This window comes from Capronia epimyces (genome assembly GCF_000585565.1).
Source record: "Capronia epimyces CBS 606.96 chromosome Unknown aczIQ-supercont1.3, whole genome shotgun sequence".
NCBI lineage: Eukaryota > Fungi > Ascomycota > Eurotiomycetes > Chaetothyriales > Herpotrichiellaceae > Capronia > Capronia epimyces.
Window position 1 is genome coordinate 2157009 of NW_006912906.1, and position 25369 is coordinate 2182377.

Below are 25369 nucleotides of genomic sequence, written 5' to 3' on the forward strand. Positions count from 1 at the left end.
AGTGTAACGGCCGTGAAATGCTGATTTTCCTGTCCAGCTGAACCTTGCTTGACCATCTCGTCGATATATGCGCATCCATCACGCTTCCCGAGTTCACGGCAGTAGAAATTGTTGCTGCAGCGATGCTGCGTAGTGCTGGGGCTAAGGTTACGGTAAGCCTGGGGAGCCGGAGCCCCAAGATCTCCAGGCGGGGTAGGCTTAGGGACTACTCGTACAATGCGGTGCCGCCCAATCGCGCCCATCCGACAAGTACGGAGTACATGGCCGCCTATAAGCTCCCCCCTGGCTGCACAGCCTCGCCCTCAGCCCGCCACAGCCACAGCCAATGCACTGCACGTCACAGCCAATACTTTGATGTTAGGTGAGTGCAGCATGCGCCCAGGCAAGATTATGTTGCAAGGGCGACACTACAAGGCGCACTACGACTTTGGCCATCTACTGGGCAAGATGTGTATCTTCTCTTCGAGACCCTTCTTCGATGTTTGTACCTGTCGAAGCTCGACGCTCGTCGCTAACTTACCATCGCTTGACTTTGGGGGCGCCGGTGGTGACTTGCAATGGGGTCCTTGACGAGGCAGACGGACTGGTACCGCGGTGACACGGCGAGAAAGTGAGCGTACCCCCTCCCACCCCGTTCTCGCCTGATTGATGGATGATTTGAAACTGTGATTTATGGTTCAGTGGCTGACTGCATGGGTTACTGTACTGCAGCGGGGCCGACGTGGCCAAGGAAGCGTTCGACAAAGCGATGCAATACTTCGAGAAGGACCTCCATGCCGACAAGAAAAGCCTGGACTGGCTGCGCAGCCATTGGCCCGAGTCCATGCACGAGGTGACGGAGGTCGTGGAACAGGCCAAGCAGACATACACAACGACGAGGTCGGGGAAAGGAAAAGAGAAAGAAAGCAAGGCACACAAGTGTTTGGTGGCATTCTCGGCACGGGTCAGGTACTATGGCGACGTGCTCGACGTGCTCGCTCAGCATCACCCGGAGTACGTGGCACTGGCCTGGGGGGCCTTTAAATTCGTCTTTGTGGTAAGTGAAAAATGAACAGGAATGTGGAAGTGATAATTAGTGAACACGGCACACTCACTCACTCACTCACTCACTCACTCACTCACTCACTCACTCACTCACTCACTCACTCACTCACTCACTCACTCACTCAATCGCTTGCTCGCTTGCTCGCGGCAAGCCAGCTCTCTCCAAAGGACTGGTAGTGACAATTCGTATCACAACAGGGAGTTCTCAATCATGCAGAACTGGTGGCCGAGCTGTCGGAAGCGCTCACCAAGATTGGGGATCTTCTCCAGCAGGTGAAGCTGGTCATCTACTTGTACCCGGTCGACAGGATGCGGGACGCTGTTTCAAGGCTGTATGCGCACATGATCGAGTTCCTGCTCCTGGCTGCGGACTGGTACAAGAAACATCCGATCAAGAGGGCATTGGATTCCATTATCAATCCCTTCCCGCTGCGATACAAGCCCACCTTGAAGCTGATCCAGTCTTCCTTTGACAACGTCAACCACATCGCGAACGGGGCCAACAAGGCCGAGACCCGCGACCTCACCATCGCCGTGCAACAGATGCAGTCGCAGATCACAGCCATGGAGACGGCCTTGGTCACCAGAATGACCGGTGAGTGGGGAGAGGCACCCAAACCCAAACCTATCCTTGCGGCTGAGTGGCCGGCTGTAATGTTTACCTGTCAGGGGCCTGTCTCCAATGATTTCATCATGCTGACCCTGGGCCGCCGCAACAGAGATGCAAGGAATAGGTTCGCAGACCCTAGCCGTGGTCAAAGATCAGACCGTCCGCCTCTGCCGCATGGAGCAGGGAGACATTCTGACGCTTCTGACGCCATCCCGCCTTCCAGAACATGTCCTGTCGACCTGCAGATCCATTGCTCGCCGGCGTGGCCTCTGGAACCAGCCCAGCAGCGAATCCACCAGCTTCGTCCAAGCCTTGAACAAGTGGATCGCATCCACCGACTCGACTTTATTTACGGTGCGAGCCGGTCCGCGCGCCGAGGCCCGCACCAAGGACCTGGCCGTCGAGGTGACGGCACTGTTGAGCGCCGCCTGGCATCCCGTGCTGTGGTATCTCTCCGAACGAGGACATCGCCATCGCCATCGTCATCCCCAGGCGAGTCGAGACGTCGACGTCGACGTCGACCAAGACCTCGACCAAGACCTCAGCCTCTGCGATATCCTGAAGAACTTGATCTATCAGCTGGTGCGGCAGGACGTCGGACTAGACCCCGATACACTAAACATTACAAAGTTCCACAGTGCTCACTCCGAGTCCGAATGGCTGGACCTGCTGCTTCTGCTCCTGCGCAGTGTCTGCACATGCTACATGGTGATCGAGACCGAGGCTCTGTATGATCTCGCCGGGAAAGGGAAAGACCAAGGCTGGTCGCAGCGCCTGATGGCCGTGTTCGATCGCGTCGTCGAGAATGCGAAGCCTGCTGGCTGCCTGGTCAAAGTCCTGCTCGTCACTTACTCGGACGCACCGCTTTCGCATCGAACCATCTCCACCACCAGCAGCACAGCTTCGAATCACTCTCTGCCGCTGGCGGTAAACATCCACTCGTCCAAGACGGGCTTGATGAACAAAAGGCAACGGGTGGCGGCCAAGGCCGCGGGGAAACGAAACGGCCTGACTCGTCAACTGGCCACCGTCCACTTGGTCGATACTACATGACCTACTGAGTACATTAATCACGCGGCTTATGACACACAGCATGTTTGGTATCGCAAGCGCAAAGTTTCACGAGTCTACCCCTTCGGCCTGCATTTCGAAGGAAACCGGTTGGTTGGTTCTCGGTGAAGAACTGTGCAGTCAGTCGTACGACGAAACTCAACGACGCCTTATTGACCACGAGACATGACTTCGACTGGAAATACAGTACTAGTGAGGGACGGTAATCTCATTACACCTCGCCGTAGATCAGAGGAGAAGTTGTCGGTGAAGGAAAGACAGCAATTACGTCAAGTTCAAGGTAGAGCTGTCTCTGGCGCATGGAGGAAGACTCTTTGTGGATATACAGTCATATTGGAGCGCAAACCAGGAAAGATGCTGTTCAATATTTAATGTTTAATGTTCAATTGGATTTTGATTTTTCATTTTTCATTTTATTTCGTCTCATCGTTTCTCTACCATCTTAAGAAGCAGGAAGCTCACTTTTGCCCATTTTTGGAGGTACCCGGAAACGCCGTGCTATGCCATCTCGTGTTGATTCGTTAATAAGGGCTTTTCCCATACCCGCCCACCGGATGCGGATGCACCATCTTGCATCTGACCAGAAAACTCCCGGCTATGCGAAAACAACAAGAACAAGAAAAAGGACAGGATGTACTCGAGTCGATCAGTGGTCGATGGCTAGACTCTGATCGAGTCTGTACAGGACCGCAGGTCCGTAGGTACGTCGGAGGATTTGTAGCGCTTGCGATTTCAAGGACATGGTTGCTGGACGGGGTATCATCTCATTTGCTGGAAAGGAAAACATCGATTCTTGTTGAGTCTCGGAGAGAGAGAGCGAGGGCGGTCCATTCACTGAGCAAATGGAGGTGGATAGGCGAAAGCCGAATGTTCCTGTTCGAAATGGCCGAAAAAATTGTCGTCAACTTCATAGTCCATGGTGCCGGGTGGAGTGTTTTGACCCAAGCCAAAGTCGAAGTGAAAATCTGCCTCTGCATCTTCATCGCGGGGTTTGGATAGCTCCGTAGCAGAGCCATCGACAGTGGGATATTCACCGGACGGGTAATGGTAGCAGCTGTCGTAGTGGAAGATTTGACTGCCGCACATAGTCATCGATCCAGACAGAAGGCTGTCATCCAACTCCTCGTCTACCTGGGTGACAGGTTCGCTCCCTAATCCCGCTACTGCTTGCTTGGGGGAGCTGGCTCCATCCCCACCGTGATTCGCTGGGACTCCAGTGAGGCGGGCCATGTCCGACGATTTCTTGACTCCCTTGTCCGATCGAGGCTTGCGTTTCTTAAACGCTTGACCAAGCCACGGAAATCCAACGGCTTCAAAGTCATCGACGTCTTGCTCCGCCTTGCGTTTCTTCTCACGAATTGACCGCTTAGACTCTAGTCCAAGATGTGCAGTGCGGACATGCTCCTCCAGGCTTGCTTTGCTCGTAAAGCTGCGGTTGCAACCATAAACAACCACTTCCTGCTGGCTGGTGAGCTCCTCTGGCAGAGTGATTTCGGTTTGGCCGCAAATAAAGTCACGCTGGTTTTCGTGGACTGTCTTTATGTGCACATTTAGATTGCCCTTTTTGGAGAATTTCTTGCTGCAATTGGGATAAGTGCAGGGAAAGTTAGACGTAGTCTCGGATGCTCTGTTGGAGAGAACGCCATGCTGAAGTTCCAGATGTCGAGTCAACTCTTTGTTGGTGATAAAAGAGGTTGGACAGAATGAGCACATGGGTGGGTGTTCCTCGGCGATGTGAGCTTGGAGCTCACCGTAAGTTGCAAAGGACGCCTTGACCAAATCATCTGAGCCGCCCTCTGTTGGGTTCGCAAGTGCCGCTGCGTTTCGTGCCATGCAGTCCGAGCAAGAGAATCGGGTGGGATCATGCTTGGCTCGTTGATGGGTACGCAAGTTCTCGGCAGTGTCGTAAGCTTTTGTACATGGAAGGCCAGTGACAGAATCCAATTCTGTGCAAGGGAAGGGTTTGATGTTGCGGTGTACCGACAAGATATGGCGGTCCAGGGTTTCTTGTTTGCGGAAAGTCTGCTCACAGCCGGGGTAGCCATGACACCTGAATTTCTCCTTGATCTCGTGTGCTTGGACATGGCGTCGCAGTCTCGTGCCCGTAGCGAAACTTGCATCACAGCCGGCCCACGTGCATTTGTAATCCCTCACATCAGTATGTGCGCTCTTAACGTGGTGTTTCAAATGGCTGGCACGGAGAAACGCTTTGGTGCAGGGAGAATGCGGGCAGGTGAAAGGACGGGTGTTGGTGTGAGACCTGATGTGCTCGGCGAGCCTGGCCTGGCGATTGAAGGTCTTGTCGCAGTTGTCCCAGTGACACTTCAGCGTCTTCCGTCGACAAGGTGGGAGGGTGGAGGAGGGGGGAGTCGAGGCGGGAGTGTCGTCGATCGGAGCCGACGCCTCGTCCTCGTCCTCGGACTTGACCATCTCGTAGTCATCCAGGTCGAAATCATCGTCCGAGTCGATCTGTGCCATGACCGTATGGTCGCTACGATCCCGTCGCCGTCGCCGTTTCGTCTTCGATATCAGCTTCCACGACAAAAAAATTTAAATACAGATCAACGTGGTCAAAGGCCGGATGTGAGACCAATGGCGGAGTTGTGGGGGAGTGTTTTTTGAGAGGCTGCTGGTTGGTCCGCAACTAAAAATTATCAGGTCAGGTCAGCCTCGAAACTCCGGTTGATTTTCTCGCAGCGCAGCCGCAGTGGCAGCGACATGTGACACTGCCAAGCACCCGGACAGTTATCGTCACGTGATGAGTCGGATCCCTGTCACCTTTTTTTGATCCTGCGTCCTTCCTACGAAGACAGTCGGAATGCGTCCCAGCAAGCACTGCCTTATATCTGCTGCCAACCCTCCTCGGCACATCTCTCGTTGTTTGTCAGTTCAGTGGCGATTGGAAAATGTCTGACTATGGTGATGAGGGCGGGTAAGTGACTGGAAAATTTGCGCCTCAACCAACGTTCGTTTGCCCAGTGACTGACACTTCTGGTTTGCTTGACAGCTATGGCCAGGAGGAGGCCGATGATACCTTCTACGAGCCCGAAGAAAACGTCGAGGAGTTCGCCCCCGATGCTGAGATCGACGAGGCCGCCATCGAGGACCGAGCCAATGCGGCAGACGGCGACGAGAGGACGGTGGTGACCGGCGACCCCAATCAGAATCTCCAGAAACCATCGAGCGATGCCGACAAGAAGATTCCGGACGAGAAGAGAACCACTACACCCTACATGACAAAATACGAGCGCGCGCGCGTCTTGGGTACCAGGGCTTTGCAGATCAGGTAAACGATGGTACTGGCTTCCTGGAAGGAGCGTAGACTGATACAACATAGCATGAATGCCCCCGTCCTGGTTGACCTTGAAGGCGAAACCGATCCGTTGCAAATTGCGATCAAAGAGTTGAACCAGAAGAAGATCCCCCTTGTTGTCCGCCGGTACCTACCTGATGGATGGTAAGCATGTTCAAACTCAAAGCGGCGCGTTTCTTGCTGACCTTTGAGAAGGTATGAAGACTGGACCTGTGAAGAATTGCTGTGAAGCACTGGCTACTCTCCAAAACCATTGATATCTGGGTGTGTCGCTGCCTCGGTCCGATTTAGTCCACCAATGTTCCTGGAATCGCAAGGTTGGTCAGTTGCCCACATGCGACGGGTTTATTGTTGCCTCATGCCGCCAGCCTAAGGCACTCGGCGAGCTACACTACAAACCACTTCACTGTGGACCATGATGGCATGATCTGAAGTCAAAAACGGTGTAGGGTCTGTCTTTGCCCCCACCTTCACCCGCTACCGAGTCATGGAGAGAGAAGGGCGGAGAGTGGGACTGAGATACCGGCGAGAGACTAGCAGTGACGCTGTATAGGCTGCTCGTACGATAGCGCCCAGCGCCCTGATCCAGCTCGGCCAATGTCTGTACGGTTCAGTGTCGGCCCTGCTTGATGCACGGGCGGTTCCTTGCCGCTCTTGTCGTTTTTCAGGGGAGGATTGGAAGACGGAAAGGGTCCGGGTTTGGGTTTTGAACAATGTACAGAAATACTTTTCACTGCACCAGGAGCTTGGAGCTGGAGCTCGACCTCGACCTCATTTGGAGCCACAGACCATAGCTCACCTGGAGCCACAGACCATAGCTCACCTGGAGCCACAGACCATAGCTCACCTGGAGCCACAGACCATAGCTCACCTGGAGCAAATGCTCGCTCTACCGATCCACGATCATGTACAACAATGCTAAACAAAAACAATGATCAATCAAGTAATGACCAACAATCCTCGCTCTACTTTGTCTAGACCCAAACTTGCCTCAGTGGACGAGCACGCACATACACAACCAGATCTAGAGGTTAGGATGTGCTTCTGGCAATCTGCATCTTCTACCCAGAGGTCTCTAGGTGCCGCTGATTCTGATTCTAACTCTGATTCTGATTCTAACTCTGGCTCTGATTCTGATTTCTCCGGAAGACTTGATACAGTACCTGACACAAGAGACCCGATACATGATACCCGATACATGTTGCCCGGCACCCGACAAACGACACCCGACATCTGATATCCAACGTACAGTTTCCCTCGTTGTTTCCGGATGCATAGCTCAGGTCAGCTGAGAAGGAAAAAGAAAAAAAGTACCTAATAGCTAGATGGTGTTGAAGTGGGTTTGTTTGGGTTGGTTGGAAAAGTGAAATCTTCATCCATGGACCCGATCAGCCATCTATCTATCCGTCACATTCCCCCTTTGATCAGACAATATCATCTTCATCCTAATACTCACCCATCATACAAATTTGTCATGTCAATAAATCGTCCATCTCACAGGTCATGTCTAGGTGGGAAATGTAGGGCTGGTTGAGGGGTTTTCTTTCCGCACAGCAAGGAGTTCACAGTTTCTGTTTCGTTTCGTCTCTGGCAAAGATTGTGCGCTTCGAGCCTGCGACCCTAGCTGACCTGGCCGTGTCGTCTGGATATGCGCGTATGGCGAGGGGTATGCACTTGGGCAGAGAGACATCCACGGATCTCAATGTCATGATCGAGCCATGACCAGACGCAGCGGCAAGAAGTAGTCCCGACTGGCTGACCAAGATGAGATTCGATCCGTTCCAGGTCTGAGATTGCAGAAAATGTCCATGTCCGCGGATAGTGTTCTGGTACAGGGATCGATCGCACTGTTGCAAAGCGAATGGACATTGACGTCGCGCATACGATTTCTGCACTGGTTGTTTGGCGTTCAAGCAAAGCGAACTCGTGGAGATCTCTTCACGACCCAGGCTCGCAAATCCTTGTCCCAAATTGGGATTTCATCATTCAGCATGTGGCGAGGCTGTGGCTTCGGATCTGGCTTCGGATCTGGCAACTTGATATGCAAACGTCGGAGATGTCGATGTGCGTCGGGCTGGGGAGAGACGGGGATATCACGATGGCGATGTTCTGCTGGACGAACTTTCTCCAGTTTCACCTTTCTCAACTCGACATGAGGCTTCTCCTTGACTTTGACATGGCGTGGCTCGCGTACCTCAACGACAGGGGATGGAGATGGAGATGGAGACGGAGACGGATGTGGCTGGCGGGCTGCGCTGCGCTCTCCTGCGCCGACAGAGATCGATATGCGGGGTTGCTTGTGATCATTCTGAAATCCAATGATTTCGATGCGAATGCCGTCTCTGCATGACTTTTCGTGGTCCATGCCTCGATGATGTTCGTGCTTGTGTTTCGGTTCTGCTGCTTCAACAGCCACGTGACGCTTCTCGGGGAGTTTCTCAAACACCTTGACTACTTGAACATCGCGTGACTTGGGACTTGGCGGGGCTTGCTTCTCGCGCACAAGATGGAGTTTGCCTCCTGGTGAACGCTCGACGTACATCGTCTCATGGCTCGGAGTCGCATCACGAATTTTGAGTTTGACGAACCGCATAATGCGTGAATGAGAAGTGCGGAAGGGAAGAGGAGTACAAGAAGAAAAGAGCAGTCAGGGATGTAAGAAGCGTTTGGAGAGACTGCCTGTTTCACTCGTTTGCAAGTGTAGTGACAGGTGATGTGTAACGTAGAGCAGGAAGGGGAGTGACTATTAAAACAGTGAAGAAGATACTTAGACCTCTCGTTCTTTGCCTGAGCCATGATGGTGGTTTGAAAGAGCTTTCAACTCTGTACATGAGCCACGGTCATCAGAATAAAGGACATGCGGATCAGCGCAGCCATCACGTTGGGCCTCTCAATGGACTGTTAGCCGCTTCCCGATGTAGTCATTCAGCCAAAGTCCATGACATCGTGTTAAGGGCATTGTGATGTCTAAGTGCTGTCTCAGAATCCTTTATGGGTGGTCGTAAGACGTAAAAGGTAGCGTGGCTCACCGGATGCCATTGGTCAGGCGGACAAACAAAGCCAGGCAGATCTGGAAGATGGAGGGCTGTCACTGGGGCCTGGAACGGCAGGGTAGAGCCACCGATGCGCATAGAGGGAGCACATAGACCTGTGGACTAGAGACAGGGCAATCCAGTGTCTCTACTGGCCATAAAGAAAGTAAATATCTAGAGTGGACGATGAGATGAAGTGAAGTGAGGTTGAACTCGACTCACACAGGATGGAGAGGACGAAGAGGTCTAGTGGTGCCAAGCGACGCTAGTACCAATGTAGCTGACGCGCGTCTTATATAAACACCGGCCCTTCCTGTCACGTGCTCTCTCCACGACAAGCTAATATCAATTCAGAAATAAGGTGACCATTGACCGCCTTATTTCTGAGAATAGTTTAGCGCACGACGCAGGTATGGTGCCGGCCTACGGAGTACTTTTCTCGGGCTCTCGAGCTCTTAGACGAAACTGGGCTAATGGGCTTGCAACATCACCTGGGGGAACAGACCCAGGCCCCGGTCTCATTCATCGAGGCTGATCGCAGCCTACTTGAGTGTTCGGATACTGGCTTCCAACAGAATTTCTTGTTCTTGAGCACTTCAGATTCAGTAGAGATCCACTGTAGATTTGTGGACAGATGCCTTTTCGTCGCTAGAAAAGCCGATCGCTATGTTTGAAGGTTGATTTGCTTCACCAGTCTGTCCGTCACAGTTTCGACTTCTGCTGTGTGATAAGTCATTCAAGGCCTTCGATATAACCACAAGCTAAGTACCAACCTGAGCAGCCTCTGGTGACCCGGCAACATGTGCTAGAATCCAGCTTGCCACGTCCTTTATAAACTGTTCTCCAACGCCGTCCGGCTCGGCGTGCAGTTTATGGTATCCATCGGGATATGAGTGGTACACCTTATCGCCGTTAGGCGCTTCGAGCACTTTGAAAAGGCGCTCAGCAGCTGTCGGGGAGACGACTCGGTCGCTAGTGCCGTGCGCCATCCAGACGGGGCAGGGCAATCTGGTGGACAAGCCATGCACCTTGCGGCCATGAGAAAGGGCCGACAAATCAGCTGATCGCTGGAGAAGGCCCTTGAGACCCTCCAGCGTTCCTGTGTCATGACACAACGGATCGTCGACCCAATCTTGGCGAACCTTGGGCGAGTGCGACATGTACGTCGCGTGGAGTTTCTGCTTCATCTGCGTATGTGGAAGAACCATGGCGGCCAGCTTGCCCGCAGAAACGACTAGGGACGACGGCTGTTCCGAAGGGTCAAGCTCGACGTATGGCGCTTCTAGCAGCAGGCCCTTGATAGGCGGTCGGTTTTGGAACTCCGGTGATGTGGACAGCACGTAGCACAGCGCCTCGCCGCCGCCCATGCTATGGCCCATCAAGAACAAGGGCTTCCCCAGGGTTTCTGGGAGTGAAGCAATGTGGAGGACGAAGTCGTGGATATCGGATATGACGAGTGTGCTTGGTCCCGTTAGTCCGCGCTCGCTTGGTTTCCGGACCGAGCGGCCCCAGCCTCGTTGGTCAAAGCCGTACACGGCAATACCGAACGAGGAGGAACTGAGCGTCGGGAAGAAGTCGTAGTAGGCTAGAGCTCTCATATATCAGATATCGCCTCGATCCATTCCAACCACGGTAAGAATCCGATCGTACCATTGATGTGGTCGGAGAAACCGTGAAGGAAGATGAGGATGGCTGAGATATACCCGGATTCGGGCTGTTCGAGCCGTAGGGTCAGTACTAGACAGATATACACAGGGGGGAATAGTGATGGCAAGCAGTGATACGATGCAGATAACAGGATGCCTAGGGAAGAGCCTCACCTTCCATGTCTTCGTGTAGAGCTTCGCGCCGTCCCGGGCGGCGAACTCGCCTTCCATGGCTTGACACAGATGATATTGTTTTTCACAAGCGGGACTGCCGGGGAAATATGTCGGCGTGAAACGCTTTCCAACCGGTGGGTTGTGGGAAGTGTGTAAAAGCCGAGAGGACGCTTCAGTGCCTGCTGCCTGCTGCTTACTTCCGTCCTCAAGTTCGTCGTTGTTGCCGAGGCCGCACGTGGTTGAGGTTGACGGATCGATTCAAATGACCGTCATTCGATGTCAGTATCAAAACATTATCCTGACGTCAATCTGCCATCTGTGGGCCAGCCTGATATCAGTCAGTCTCTTCGGAAGCAACGTGTCTTTGCGAGATGCATGTTAGGTCAACAGATTTGGTCACTCAGAAGATATCTTCGGCATGTGTCGCGGCAGCTTGGAGGCTCCGAGATCAGCGGTCTTTCACGAAGTTGTTTGGCCCTGCCACCACGGACCAGCGAATTGCAGGCAGCATGGGCTGTTGGCGGTACAGCATTCTCTCAAGACGAAGACGAGGTAACCACCTCAGGGAACCGTCACTATATCGACTGCTTGTGGTCAAGATCGGAAGGAACTTGGAGAGAAACAATACCGTAAGACTCACAGGATTGTCGAGACTATTGGAGCAATCCCGAAGTTCAGAAAGACTCCCAAGAGGAGAGCCTCGCATCTCGTCTACCAGAAACCGTGAGTTGGCAGGGACACTTTCCAGAAAGACTGATTATGGTGGCGCTGCTTGGCCATATGCAGAAGCCAACACTGCAGTGACTTGAACAGCCAAGAGAAAGTGAGGTATAGGAGGACTATCCTAACACAGTAGTACTATCACACAGGGCTCTGTGGTCAAATGCACACACAAAAGCAGCAGCTATCAAGGCAAAAAACAAAGCTGCCAAAAAAACAGATTCAATCCTTTCTTGACCAGAATTGAATTCCCGAAAACCTGTCCTCCATGCTATACAAGGAAGGAAGGGGGAACGAAGGGGGATTCGAACAGGTTTTTAGTGGCTTCCGATTTGGCGACCAGTATCAACAACAGCGTCTTGAACACCATCCCTCAGTGACTCTGTGCAAGGTCAAGACAAGCACTGCCACTGTTGGCCCACGGGTCTCTGTAAACAGAGACCGGTGGGACAAAGTAGGGATGGGCCGATAGAGGCTGAAGGTTACTTGGTCACGACTAGTCCTGCACTGACTGTAATCTCTGCCACCTTAGCCACTCGGCTACAGTGGCAGTCTTTACAGTCAGCGACTCCTAGCTACTTGAAGTTGGAAGAATTACTGGTCAATAAATATATCAGGGTTGAATTGTTTTCACCGCAGGCATCGAGCAGAGCATGTGACACCATGTGACGGTGGAGGGTGGTGAAGTGAAAGTGAAAGTGAAGCACCGTTGGCCGAGGAGGATGAGCACACACAAGATCCGCTGATTTACTTGTTCCGAAACTACAGCAACATGGAATGGCAGAGCTACTGGGTCTCCTAAGCAGTCTTTGATACGTCTGAGGAGACCTTTAGGGTTGGCACAAGCAATACGAGCTGAAGAAACCTGGTTACGTTCGTCAAGACAGTTTCCGACGGGATGTATGCGGCTCATGCAGGGCAGGCAGTACATCAGAGCATTATCATGGCCCGAGAACCATGTCGGTCATTGCAAAGGAGGCGGTGGTACAAGAACAAATGGACAGCTATCAGTCCCTCTCAACTCTCCAGAAAAAGACCCTCTTATCAAAGCCACCACTAACCAAGACTTCTTCCTTGCCGCCTGCCTCCCATCCTGCGTACAGGGTCCGGACCTTAGACCCGACCTCATGGGCCTTGAGCATCGCCACGACCTTGCCGCTCTGCGTATCAACACCCCTAATCACTCCATCGTCGGCGTTGATGAAAACCCCACTGCCGCCAGGACGCCAGACCACTTGGGGTGTTGAGTAGGGCGTCTGAGGAGCCATGGTGGACACCTGAAGCTTGATGGCCGAATCTTCGCGGTCTTGCAAGGCGAGGGCGGCCCGAGCCTGCGAGGTCTGGGTTACTGGTTCTGAATCGACGACCGCAGCGGTATTCGAGTTCGGGTCGTAAGTCGCGGTCGGGAAAAGAAGCCGCACAATGATAAGCTTCATATGAGGGAGGTGCGATGTTGCGACGGCCAGAAGTTGTGGATCTGTCGGGCAGACAGCGAGGTAGGAGGGCGTGAACGCTACCCACGCGTTGGAGTGTGGCGCCAGATTCTGCTTGCCGGTCTCCTGCACCGAGTATGTGTCTTCGCTGCTGCGTGAGGAAGACGACTCCTCGGCAGTGGGTTTAATGCAGTAGTAGTATAGGAATGTCGAATCCCGTCGTGAGACGATCAGGTAAAGGTCCCTGGTGTCCGGGTGGTGGACAAGGACCATCGACTCTGGATTAGTGGGTAGACTGATGGTATGGATCGGGTCGCGGAGGAGTCCTGGAATATATGGCTCATCATCTCCAAGAGGATTCTGTGCATGTGGCTCGAAGTTCGCAGCCAACTCAAGCTCGGGTGCGTAGACGTGGACTTTTTGATCCCAGCCGGCCGTCGCCACAATCCATCTTCCCCGCCGAGTCAGTCCTGATACCACATGGACCGCATATTTCATGTGGTCGCGGCTCTTGTCCAACAGTCGGCCCTGGGAGTCGTGTAGAGCAAGCTGCCCGGACATTGAGGTGGAGAAGACGTAGCCTCCGGGAAGTGAGCTGACGGACAGCACAGGACTGCCGTGAGCATTGGGAATGGAGCCCAGGAGCGTAAACGGCGCTGCCGGCGAGACACGCGTCCATGATCGGTCAGCTGTAGTCACGAAGATGACTCCATCCTCCTTCTCACTTCCCCGATCGCCGCTCACACAGAGTACGTTGGATCTGATAGGGACCTGAGGCTCCACGGCTTGCGACGGTGCAGGCAGTGACCAACCTGTATCGTGATCATCGCCGCTCCTCTCAAAGGCCAGACTCGTGTCGAATTGCTTCTTCTCCTCGAGGATCTTCTCTATCGTCCAGTCACCTGGCTTGGTGACTGCCGCATCTTCGGGCAATCCTGCTTCGGCGAGGAATGCCTCAAGTGTCTGCCAGTCGTCAGGGTTGTTAGGTCAAGAAAGCCTACTGGATGAGCCACAAGGGGTCACGCACTCCGTTATAATGATTCGCGTACAGGAATCGAGCTACAATGACCGCAGGCGAGTCTGTGGCAGGCATTTCTGGAATGAAGATCGATGAGAAATCAATCGAGACTGAATGATTAGATGACGGAAACTACAGTAGACCATGTATATACGTAATACTCCGTACTTCGTATTCCACATGTTGGTGAATGAAAGGCCTAAACCTGCTCCGGCCAAGCCACGCCCGATCCGGCAGGCGATCCCTCGCCGCTTTTGTTTTCTCTATAGTCTATGGAGTACATATATTCATCCTCTGTTCTCCGACACAGGACCGATCGTAGGAGTACTTCTAAAGCAAACCCTACTCAGATACTGCCGAACTGGTCAAGCGGGAAGACCTGCTGTGGCAGGAAACATGGAAAAGTCGTCCATAATAGACTGCCATACCTCATCATCCCAAACGTCCATGGTGAAATCTGGCTGAGGATCAAGTCGACTCCCGCCGTATGCATGTCTCTGATCGATAGTCGCTTGCCCCTGATTCCCGCCCCCATTGCTGCAGTTGGTTTGAGTGGTATTGCGGAGGCGGAGTGAGGCGAACGGAGTCATCATGTCTGCCAACGTACATCCAATTCGCATCTTGGACCCAGCACCAGACGAACTGATTGGGAGATCGTATTCCGCCTCTCCTTCGCTCTGTGTCTCACACCTCCTGTGCCATGCCATCAAGCCACCTAGTCCACGTGCGAAGAATGCCCAGACATCTCGCTGTTCCAGGCTGCCATTATCTCCCGTGGTGGAAAACTCGTCTCTGAATCTGAGTCTTATACGATCTCCCCTATTCGCAACATCTGCTTCTCTTTTTGCAATTGCGCTATCCCACCCGGTCGTCGAAGGTAAGCGGGCTACAGTTGATAGGATAATCATGGCCCGCGCAAATGAGGAGTAAAATGCCGAAGGAAGACATTTCAAATTTTCGCTTTGTAGGTTTAGAAGATAGTCCAGGTAGTCTCGGGTCGCGGTCAAGAGATCCCAAAGAAGAGTGCTTGATGAAGATGACTCCCGGTATAATGCTACCTCATGGATAGTGACTGGCAAGGCTTTCAGTTCGGCCATAAGAGCATCTTCGAAGTTCTTGTTAGCCACGAACGCCGTCACGAGTGCCACATATTTGAACAGGACAGTGGAAAACTCTGGGTTACTCACAGTTGTTTTGTGTAGATGAGAAAGCAGGAGTGGCCTCAAGCTCGGCAAGTTCCTTCTTGAACCCATTGACCGACATCTGAACCACAGTATCGTGCAGATGTAGAGCGGATATATGATCATCGTATGAGAACCTCTCGCCAATGCGCTGAACCAGACATCTGACTTTGATGAAGGCAGTCGCGTATACGTCTGTAGGCGCCTCCTGCTCAACTTCGAGGACATGGCAACAGTAATCAATCCACTTGGTGTGACTCATGGCCAGTTCTTTGCGCGTACTAGCCATCCTTGTTTAATTGTCAGAACAGCCCGGAAAGCCACGGAGGTGTTGTACTTGCGAGGATGAGAGATAGAAGAAACCCAGAAGAGCCCGGATTTCAGCTGTCGTCCTTCGACATTGGGCCGGGAACTGCTCGCTGTGGCTCGGCCTTGTCGAGAAGCAAATATTACTGCCGACTCTCTGATCACGATGCGCAGGACATCTATCGAGATCAAGGTCCATGACAAGACCGGTTGCCATTTGTAGCAACATGTATGAATGCTTATTGCCGGGAGTGAAGTGAAAATGGTTCCAGCTCAGCTGGATGAGTAGGCCTTGGAGAAGGTCAATGTCTCTTTCGTTGCTTATCAGGACACGCTCGCAGAGAGTCTTCTTTGCTTCTACTCCAAGCCTCCTCTGGAGTATAGGGTTTTCTTGGAGACATGTCATGACAATAGAGAGGAAGAGAAACGGAGAGTTTTTCCGTAAAGTAGCGGCATCGATCTCTGGAGGTATAACAACAAATGGAAAAAACTTCGAGTAAACTTGTTTATAGGTGTTCAGGAGGATATCGGCCTTGGGGATTGTCAGCAGGCCACTGTCTATGACATCGAACCGACTGCATTCTTCAGATTTGGAGGGCATTGTGCTGGTTGTACTTCGCGCATGCGCGAGCGAGAGGGTCGTGGCACTATCATCTTCCACCGTGGGAGCTGGTGCTGTGGCGTTGATAGTTGCATTCGCAGTTGCTTTTGCATTTGCAGTTGCATTTGCTTTTGCATTTGCATTTCTGACCACCGCGTTGTCAGGGGTGAGTAAGGTGAGAAGACTGTTGACTTTTTCTTCCAGTGCTTTGACTCTCCTATCTCGTAGTTAATTCCCGCAGAGGGTGTTGGATGGTTAGGTGACGGACGTACGTGGATTGCTTCTCTTTCCGCCGTCGTGGAGCTTCTTCGAGGATACAATCCCGTCTCAGTCTCCGGCACCGGTCGCAGACTTGTTGCCGATCACTGAAAGAACATTTCGCTTTGGCGGTAGCACATCGAACACATGCTCTCCGCCTGGAGTGAGGATTCTCAGCCTCCTTCATCACGCTATCATGCATAATGGAACGGGAGGGACGGACAAGCGGAGGCATTCAAATGCTCAGGTCCGGAACGGCGGAGGAGAAAAACAACTCCGGTCGAAAATTGATAGTACTTAGTAAGCATCCCAAATCACGTGATTAGGAGCAGGAGCCAATCAGTGATGATTGGAACTTGCAATCAACCAATCAGATAAGGCAGTCGACCGGGCCGTTTTTGGTCCGGTCCTGCCCCTTTCTGCCGCGCCTTGTTCCTACCCAGGTATTGATCTGATCACCTTCATGCTGTCAATTAAATTCCTAACACACTCTAAGCTATGTTGAAATTAGTGGTAAGTCTGTTGATTATATCTTTCTTCTTTCTTCAGTTTACTCAGAAAATGTCCTCAATATCTTTGACCATTTTTCCGTCTCCCCTTTTCAAGTTAATACCATCTTCATTCAACGACTACAAGCCACTCAGTCGTTTTGACGAAAAGAACCTCACCTTACCACTGAAATGCCAGGTAAAGAGTCGGACGCCGTTGAATCTGTCTCGCACGAGCAAGATGTTACCGAGAGCACGGAGTTGGAGGCTACTCACTACCTGACCGGCTCAAAGCTTAGCCTCGTCCTCGTTGGCCTTGGGCTCGCCATCTATCTGTTCTCTCTTGATATCGCAGTCATCTCAACAGTAGGCCCTCTTTTTCTATCAATCTACTTTGTCAGTATCACTCTGGCCATGGCTGACAGGAGAACAGGCCATCCCATCCATAACCGCACGATTTCACTCCACCACGGACATCGGCTGGTACGCAGCAGCTTATCCTCTGAGCATGTGCTCACTGCAGCCCCTCGCTGGAAAGTTGTACGTCAGCTTCTCGCTCAAATGGACTTTCTTCACCTTCGTAGGCATTTTCCTTTTAGGCTCGCTTCTGTGCGGTGCTGCTGTCAACTCTAGCTTGTTCATCCTTGGTCGCGCAGTTGCCGGGGCTGGGGCAGCCGGGATATTTTCTGGGACCTTTTCTATTCTCGCAGTTGTGGTACCACTCTCGAAACGTGCCATTTACACCGCAGCACTGTCTTCGCTGCTCGGAGTTGCCACAATCACTGGGCCGATCATCGGAGGCGCCTTGGCAACAAAGGTGACTTGGAGGTGGTGTTTCTACATCAATCTACCTCTTGGGGCGCCGACTCTACTTGCATTGACCTTGTTCTTTCACCCACCGATACGAAGCTCCGACAAAGCGCCTTTGCGGGAGAAGCTGCTCAAAATCGACTTGGTTGGCTGCGCCATATTTATGCCCACTATTGTAATGATCCTCCTGGCCTTACAATGGGGTGGCCAGCAGTACCCTTGGAAGTCGGCCACAGTAGTAGGACTGTTTTGTGGCGCTGCCGGACTGGCCACGATCTTTATTCTCTGGGAACATCGTAAAGGGGAGAACGCCATGATCCCATTCTCGATCATCTTGCATCGTTCAATCATTCTCAGCTGTCTGTTCAGCAGCTTCATGTTTGGTGCCTATCTCATTAACGTTTACTACATGCCTGAATGGTTCCAAGTCATCAAGGGTGCTAGTCCTCTTCACAGCGGTATCATGACACTTCCGCTGGTCCTTTCACAGATCATTGCCTCCGGTATTGGCGGAATAGCCAGTGAGTCAACGGCCAAGTTCTGAGTATCGTCTGCGACCTTTCCAGACTGACACTGGCATTCAGTCAACCGTACGGGCTACTATAACCCTTGGTTCTTCGTTGGCATTGGTTGTATGGCCATTGCGTCAGGGCTCTACACTACCCTCACCACTTCCACGCCGCATGCAAAATGGATCCCATTCATGGTCGTCCAGGGGTTAGGTGGAGTAGCAATGCAAGCATCCCTCCTCGCCGTCCAAGCCTCGCTGGCCTCGAGACCTCAGTTGATTCCCGTCGGGATCTCGTTGGTGACGTTCTTCCAGTATTTCGGCGGCTCTGTGTTCCAGAGCATTGCGTTGGCCGTCTTTCAGAATCAGCTCGTCAAGTCACTCAAGCAGCATGTAGGCCTCAACGCGGAGCAGGTGCAAATCTTGTTGGATGCCGGGTCGGGACACGCCCGGAAGGCTACGTTGAGCTCGTTCCCAGGGAAGCTTGACTCTGTCCTTTGGGCATACGACCGAGCCATCACAAGTGTCTTTGTGAGTTCGAATCCTGCATGCCGCGTGCCGCGACCCCACGCTGTAGTCCATTACATGTTTTACTCGTCCTCGTCCTCATCCTCGTCCTCATTCGTTGGCTAATACGGTCCTGAACTGAACAGTATGCGTCCCTGGCCTCTGCCATCGTGGGCTTCGTTCTTGCCCTGGGCATCGAATGGAAGAACATAAGAGCCAAACCGTCGCATCCAAACGGTGGCGAAGTCGGATCCACAAAAGCCCCGTCGGCCGCTGACAATGAGGTCGAGGTCGTTGCTGAGAAGGCCGACAGCAGCAAGTTGCAACGGACATGTCTCGACAGAGGATGAAGGGGAGAGGAAGAGGGTGGCTGACGGGCTCCATGGAACATTGGGATTCGCGCAGCGGTAATCCCAAATATACCTACCTAGAGATAGTTACACCTACCTAGAGATAGTTAACACCTACCTAGAGATAGTAGGTAGTAAATGTTCGGTCATTGGGCGAGTGTGGAAGAAAGCTTCCACTGTTCATGTGCGTTTTACATTGTTACACACCACACGGTAGTTAACAGTCCAAGAGGGCTGGCTGGCTTGTCACCTCCATCACTGTTTGCCCTCTTGTTGAGGCGCCCCCATTCCATGCCGGGTCTTGTACGCCCGAGGACTTTCGTAGTCTTTATTGCTTGCAGCCCACATGCCTTTTCTCTTGGTCTTCGCCCACCACTCGGCGCTACGGTACTTTTTCTCCAGGCCGTCGCCAAACTCAGCCCCTGATTTGGCTTCATACACAGTGGCCAGGCCGGCCCTTAAAATCTGGAGGCCCACGTCTCTCCGGAGAAGGCCCTTCCAGACATAGACAGTTCCCACGACTCTGCTATATTGATCTATCTTGTAAACGTAGGCACGGACTCTTTTGCCCAGCACGTAGGCCGTAAGCCAATCGAGGGCCTCGGGCGCGTAAGGCTGTGAAGGGCGACCGAAATGCGCCAGTTCGGGTGCGTCGATTCCGGCCAGGCGAACATGGATCTGGGAGACTAGTCAATGCAAAGTTCTTCGCCAACGGTTTCGGTCTCGATTTACTGTCTGGCCCTTCAGCTTTTTCTTGTCTGTCGGAACACGTCTGCCGGGGAACCAACCCCAGCCGGCCAATCGACCACCTGGTGTATGGTAGATGCGAAAGTTATCCCCATCTCCCACGCTTGTGACCTTTCCTACAATGCTCCTCCGGCGAAAGAAACCAGGGTTGATGTTGACCGCTTGAGGGATTCTGCGCAGGTACGCCTTGTAGAACGTAAAACACCCCAAGGAAGCAGCCGTCAAGACTACCGCCGCACTGATGGTCCCGGGTTCGGTGAAGGTCCAGAGCTTCGAAGGCGAGGCATTGGAGGGAGAGGGGCCTTGCGGAGTTGGCTTGAGGTTCTGGGAAGCTGAGTCTAAGGTCTCACTAGCTTGGGTTTTGGAGGGACGAAGAGGCTTGGATTCGGATTCGGATTCATCCTTTGTCGAGGAGAACCACAGCTTCGGCCATGGCATAGCGAGCTCGCCTGATCTGTTTGCTGCGAGGGGCGAGGGGCCAGCGTGCGTTCATCAGTCGCGCGCTCAGATCTCAGATTGCGGAGAAGGTCACCGACGCCTGCAGTGAACGCAGGCCAAGGACCGCCGAATCCAACAGCTCTGGGCGCCGCTTTTAGCTTCCTCTACCTGCGTCTGCTAGGGTTAGGGTCATTGTAAGTAAATAGCCTGCGCCAGCACTCACCAGGGTCAACCGTCAACAGTCACACGCACCTCAAACCCGGCCGATATTGGTAGCCAGGCACCTACCAGGGTGCACGGTTAAAGCCACGAGGTGTCGGACTCCGGGACGTTAAACGAGTTACAAAGATCGTTCTTATCCTTTCCATTTGTATGTACGGCGTCCATGGCGGTTACTGATATTCCATGCTACATACTAGGCACCTACTAGGTACATATGTACAGTATGATTATGATCGACGGATATCTAGAGGGCTACCTATAGGCAAGCAACCTCCTGCTACTTCTTTTCCGGCCGTTTTCTTCTGTTCGGCCAACCACAGGCTTGCTATGGTTTCATGTGTGCAGAACTCGACGTTGTCGCCGAAGCTTTTCAACCACTGGACAACGCGCTCAGCCATTCCAATCACATGTGCCATACCGCTGGTATCGGGATGCATCAGTATAGGAAAGACAAAGTCGATGGAGCTGGAGCCGGAGCCAGCGCCACTGCCCTCAGGAGAGTTCTCCCAGAGCCACAGAAATTTGTCCTTCCACATTTGTTCCACCACGCGAGTGGATACATAGCCCATGCTATTGGCAAGATGGGGAAGATACTGCAACGGCATCATGTCCTCATTGTACCAGCCGCAGGGGATCTCGACGAGAGGGTGTAACCCTTCCGGATAAGCCTGCGACGCAATCGGCGTCGGCTGCAACCAGGACGATGCCGGCTGCGAGAAATCGATGGTCTTGATCGGTGGGTCGCTGGGAGTGAAATAAGGCTGTGAATCATGATGCATCAGAGAAGTGTCGTAGAGAAACTGGTGCTGCCGAAGTAGTTGCACCGTGGTTTCTCTGATGGTGTACATGGGGGCTCGGTAGCCGCGTGGCGGCTTCCCGACCAGCTTGGTGGCGACGTCGATACATTTGAGTAGCACGTCTCGTTCTTGCTCTTCCGTCATCTGATAGATGCCCTCGTGCGAGTATCCATGAAGGCCAATTTCGGCGCCCGACTGCACCACCTTTCGCACCGTGTCGGGAAAGGTTTCGATGGTGTGGCCGGGGATGAACCAGGTCACCTTGTCTGCGATGCCGTGCTTCGTCAAGACGTCGAGCAAGCGGAGGGCTCCAACCTGCCCGGCAAAAATGCCCGAGCTGTAGTCGGCCATGTTGTTGTCGGGATGACAGCCCGTCCCAAGCCAGTGAGACACAGCGTCGAAGTCGAACGAGAGGGCAATCTTGACCTTGCGGCGGCGGGGGTAAATGGCCAGGCTTGATGTTGGCGATGGTACTGGCTGCTCGCCTGATCCTAGACCTGGACCTGACACCTGGTATTCGCAGTCGGTCGGCATTCCCGCGTTGACGGGGTCGATGTCTTGCGGACAGGCGCTCATGACCACAATCAGATCGGCCTGCGCTTCCAAGGATACATATTCGCCCTTTTCACTGGTTGGAGGCCGAATTGTCAGGTTGGAGCGATGGTCGATGGCCACGTTCATGAAGAGATTCAACGGGTCGGGAACCCAGTCGTGGGCAATGCCAAAGTGCGGGAAGTGCTCTTTCAATGCGGCGTGCATGTTGTCCGTGCAGTTGTCGTGATAGCCTGCCACGCCCTGCATTCGATATCGCTCGGCATCGCAGGCTGACCACATCAAGTCGTGCACGCCGCGGGTGGTGTCCTCGACCACGGTCAGCATGGGCTTTCTGCGAGTGCTATACAGCTGGTCGCCCGGCGAGATGGCCACTTTCAGTAGGATGGTGCGCGTATGCACCATGGAGAGGAAGTCGTTGGCATCATGGGGATTGAACGCCCAGAAATCCACCACTTGCTTGCCATGAGTGTTGATGATCTTGACGGTTTGTCCTTTCTGCACCGAGAAGGCAACCGCCTTGCGAGCAGGCAGAATCCCCATGTTCGGCGTTGCTGCAAAAACCAAAGCCAAAGCTCAAGCCGGGTTCAGAAGAGAACAATCTGACTTGCACTGAAGTTCAGTATGAGCTCTGCGGGATCCTGTTCTTTACTACCTTGGGTACAAGACAAGGAAAACGTTGGACGGATCATGCCATGACACACAGATGCCGGAGAGGAGACGAACGGGCATCTCCACGAGACGAGACCCTCAGGCCCCATCCCCCCGGAGCTCCACAAGAAAGATCGGTCGGTATACAGATACTAGTACCAGAGTAGCAGGTTGGTGGCAGGTGTTGGACGAATCTGTGTCGATGTTTGCGTGCAAGGGTGGCACGCCATGGAGAAGGCCGCACCGGGGCTGAGGATAGTAGATACTGTACATACTCTGTACTGTAAGCCGACATCATCCCCATTCTCGTTATTCACCTTGTTACTAATCAGTTTGAATAAAATCATCCATCCATTGCATTGAGCGTATATACCAACACTGTAAACCTACCTACTACCTAACTCTTTTCCCCCCCTCTCATGCCGTTTGTCAGACTGCCGTGCCGGTGCCGGTGCCGGCATCTAAGACCTAAGACCTAAGGCTGGCGAGCCAGCTGCTCATCACTGGGAATGGGCGGGACATCCGGGGAATCCAAGTAGTAGCTGAGGTCCGCGCGATCTCTGTCCGGCACGGTCCAGCCATTTCCCAACCACTCCATGGGATCGTGGCCGTCAAGCGGCTCGTAGGTGTAGTCCTCCCAGCGCGGATTGTCCAGGGCCTTTTTGGCATGCAAACTGCTTCCGGGCCACAGGCCGGTGATTTTGCCGTCCACCTTGTACCAACTGGTACAGGGCTCGACGTGCACGGTGCCCGGGAAATAGCAGTCGAGGTATTTCTGCCACGAATCCTGGGCGCGCTGCTTGACCTCCATGGCCTTGATGTGCTCTCGACTGATCTTCTCCACTGCCTTGACCACATACGATATGATGGATTCGAAGATCAGCAGCAATGAACCTCCTCCCGTCGCCGAGTTGGGCCCGCCCACCACAAAGTAATTGGGGAACCCGGGCACGGAATGAGACATGTAGGCACAGCTGTGGTCGGCCCATTTGTCTTGCAAGGTCAAGCCGTTGCGGCCGACAATGGGGAATCGTGGCATGAAGCTCGAGTTGAAGCCGGTCGCACATGCAATCGCATCCACTTGATACTTCTTGCCGTCGGCGGTGATGAGCGCCTAAAAAGAACAAGAAGGCAAAGGTTTCGTCAGTGTTGGAGTCCCGACTCGACTGGAAGATGTAACTTAGAAGAGGTGAAAAGGAAGAGAAAAAGGGGCCCAAGTGGAAAAGGGAAGGGCTAGGTCCCCAAAGAGGGCAGGGGCAAAATTAGGTAGGCAGTCTGTACTGGTACTGCAATGTAGTAATTAGGCGTAGTCGTAATTGCACTTACGTTCTCGGTGACCTTGGTAACCGAGGTCTTGATAAAATCGACGTTGTCCTTTGTCAATGCTTCCAGATACCCTGGACCCGGCGTAAGTCGTCTACAGCCGGGCGTGAACCGGGGCTCAAGGGCCTCGTACAGACCAGGCCGGGCGGCCAGTTTGTCCTTCATATTCTGCCGGATGGCCGCCGTGCCCTTGATCTCCTCGGCCGATCCGGCGAACAAGCAGGGATAATCCATATTGATCGCCCTCTCCATGGCCTTGCGGAACCGGGCGTAGTAGACGGGGTCGTCGGCAAACTTGCGCAGCTCCTCCGGCGTGTAGGTATAGTTACCGGGCTCGTCACTGCCAGCAAGGGCGGCTTCGGTGAACGTGGAGCCAAAAGGATGGCTGATCCAAGTGCCTCCTCGAACGAAGTTGTACACATGGGCAGACGTCTGCTGGAGCTGGGGCAACATCTGAATCGCCGACGAGCCACATCCTAACAGAGCAACTCTCTTCCCCGAATAGTCCCTATTGACAAGATAAAAACCCTAGAGGTTAGTACCAATGTCCAAGAAAACGAGATGTTATGTTAGGCTGGCGGTGGTGAAGGTGGTGAACAGAACAAGAACAAACATACCACGAAGGATCCCAGTTGGCCGAGTGGAGGAGCTTGCCTTGAAAGTCGTGCAGGCCCTCGATCTCCGGCCATTTCCAGTTATTGAGAAGCCCGACGGCACTGATGACAACCTCTGCTTCGGTCTGTCCTCTGCTGGTCTGGCCATCAGCGCCGGTGTGCTCCGTGTCGACGGACCAGACCCCGGCCGCTTCGTGCCAGGTCGCCCCCACGACCTTGGTGTTGAGCTTGACCTTCTGCTCGACCTTGTACTTCTTCGCCACTCCTTTGACGTATTCGAGGATCTCGGCGCCAGGCGAGAAATACTTGGTCCATTGTGTATTGGGCTCAAAGGTATACTGGTACACATGGCTGGGGATATCGCAAGCCACTCCAGGGTAGCGGTTTTCATACCAGGTGCCGGCCACCTCGGGGTTTTTCTCGAAAATGGTCACTTTGATGTTGGGCACATATTGGAGCAGTCGAATGTAGACTCCGATACCAGAGACACCCGCGCCGATGATGACCGCTCGTATCTCGCGCCCCTCGTCGATGGGCCGTTGCTGCAAGTGGAATTCCGCTGGTTCCATTCCGTCGACCGGCATTGACAGAGATCAGAGACTGGATCTGGTAGAGACTGATACTTGAGGGAATTTCAGTACCATGAGAAAGCAGGTCGACGGTCGAATTGAATCCCCAGCAGATATACCTGTACGGATAGTGAGGCTGTATGTAGCCCGGACGGCCCCCAACCGTCCATGGTCTATTTACTATTTGCTGTAACAATCTAGCACAAACTACGAGACAAATTCAGTGGGGACACGAACCCGTCGGCCCCTTATCTGAACCGTAGATGGGAAGGGAAGACACCACTCGTTCATCCTCCTGCGACTTTGCAAGTTGCTGTCGAACCCAGACAGCGACAGGAGCAAATCCACTCCAGCATTGGCAGCGAACAACTCCGGCCCTGACACGG

General features: G+C 53.3%; 11 protein-coding genes across 11 annotated transcripts; 3 read left to right on the forward strand and 8 right to left on the reverse strand.

Moving 5' to 3' along the window:
• Positions 1-557: 557 nt before the first annotated feature.
• Positions 558-2707, forward strand: A1O3_04056 (uncharacterized protein; the record flags this gene model as incomplete). Its single annotated transcript, XM_007734187.1, has 4 exons — positions 558-610; positions 712-1036; positions 1243-1639; positions 1764-2707. 4 exons carry the CDS (start codon positions 558-560, stop codon positions 2705-2707), a joined length of 1719 nt encoding a protein of 572 aa, XP_007732377.1.
• Positions 2708-3556: 849 nt separating this feature from the next.
• A1O3_04057 (uncharacterized protein) lies at positions 3557-5203 on the reverse strand (the record flags this gene model as incomplete). Its single annotated transcript, XM_007734188.1, has 1 exon — positions 3557-5203. The coding sequence occupies one exon, from the start codon at positions 5201-5203 to the stop codon at positions 3557-3559; it is 1647 nt and encodes a 548-aa protein (XP_007732378.1).
• A 428-nt stretch (positions 5204-5631) lies between these two features.
• Positions 5632-6267, forward strand: A1O3_04058 (DNA-directed RNA polymerase I, II, and III subunit RPABC2; the record flags this gene model as incomplete). Its single annotated transcript, XM_007734189.1, has 4 exons — positions 5632-5657; positions 5733-6011; positions 6063-6182; positions 6234-6267. The coding sequence occupies 4 exons, from the start codon at positions 5632-5634 to the stop codon at positions 6265-6267; spliced, it is 459 nt and encodes a 152-aa protein (XP_007732379.1).
• Positions 6268-7947: 1680 nt separating this feature from the next.
• A1O3_04059 (uncharacterized protein) lies at positions 7948-8631 on the reverse strand (the record flags this gene model as incomplete). The annotated part of the gene is made up of 1 exon (XM_007734190.1): positions 7948-8631. The coding sequence occupies one exon, from the start codon at positions 8629-8631 to the stop codon at positions 7948-7950; it is 684 nt and encodes a 227-aa protein (XP_007732380.1).
• A 1200-nt stretch (positions 8632-9831) lies between these two features.
• On the reverse strand, positions 9832-10947 carry A1O3_04060 (uncharacterized protein; the record flags this gene model as incomplete). Its single annotated transcript, XM_007734191.1, has 3 exons — positions 9832-10655; positions 10721-10784; positions 10891-10947. The coding sequence occupies 3 exons, from the start codon at positions 10945-10947 to the stop codon at positions 9832-9834; spliced, it is 945 nt and encodes a 314-aa protein (XP_007732381.1).
• Positions 10948-12617: 1670 nt separating this feature from the next.
• On the reverse strand, positions 12618-14136 carry A1O3_04061 (uncharacterized protein; the record flags this gene model as incomplete). Its single annotated transcript, XM_007734192.1, has 2 exons — positions 12618-14006; positions 14071-14136. The coding sequence occupies 2 exons, from the start codon at positions 14134-14136 to the stop codon at positions 12618-12620; spliced, it is 1455 nt and encodes a 484-aa protein (XP_007732382.1).
• A 1104-nt stretch (positions 14137-15240) lies between these two features.
• A1O3_04062 (uncharacterized protein) lies at positions 15241-15531 on the reverse strand (the record flags this gene model as incomplete). The annotated part of the gene is made up of 1 exon (XM_007734193.1): positions 15241-15531. The coding sequence occupies one exon, from the start codon at positions 15529-15531 to the stop codon at positions 15241-15243; it is 291 nt and encodes a 96-aa protein (XP_007732383.1).
• Positions 15532-17087: 1556 nt separating this feature from the next.
• A1O3_04063 (uncharacterized protein) lies at positions 17088-19070 on the forward strand (the record flags this gene model as incomplete). The annotated part of the gene is made up of 4 exons (XM_007734194.1): positions 17088-17261; positions 17329-18226; positions 18290-18744; positions 18867-19070. 4 exons carry the CDS (start codon positions 17088-17090, stop codon positions 19068-19070), a joined length of 1731 nt encoding a protein of 576 aa, XP_007732384.1.
• A 255-nt stretch (positions 19071-19325) lies between these two features.
• Positions 19326-20255, reverse strand: A1O3_04064 (uncharacterized protein; the record flags this gene model as incomplete). The annotated part of the gene is made up of 2 exons (XM_007734195.1): positions 19326-19748; positions 19803-20255. 2 exons carry the CDS (start codon positions 20253-20255, stop codon positions 19326-19328), a joined length of 876 nt encoding a protein of 291 aa, XP_007732385.1.
• A 449-nt stretch (positions 20256-20704) lies between these two features.
• A1O3_04065 (glucose 1-dehydrogenase) lies at positions 20705-22369 on the reverse strand (the record flags this gene model as incomplete). The annotated part of the gene is made up of 1 exon (XM_007734196.1): positions 20705-22369. The coding sequence occupies one exon, from the start codon at positions 22367-22369 to the stop codon at positions 20705-20707; it is 1665 nt and encodes a 554-aa protein (XP_007732386.1).
• Positions 22370-22952: 583 nt separating this feature from the next.
• On the reverse strand, positions 22953-24983 carry A1O3_04066 (uncharacterized protein; the record flags this gene model as incomplete). Its single annotated transcript, XM_007734197.1, has 3 exons — positions 22953-23591; positions 23804-24308; positions 24418-24983. The coding sequence occupies 3 exons, from the start codon at positions 24981-24983 to the stop codon at positions 22953-22955; spliced, it is 1710 nt and encodes a 569-aa protein (XP_007732387.1).
• Between the last annotated feature and the right edge of the window lie 386 nt (positions 24984-25369).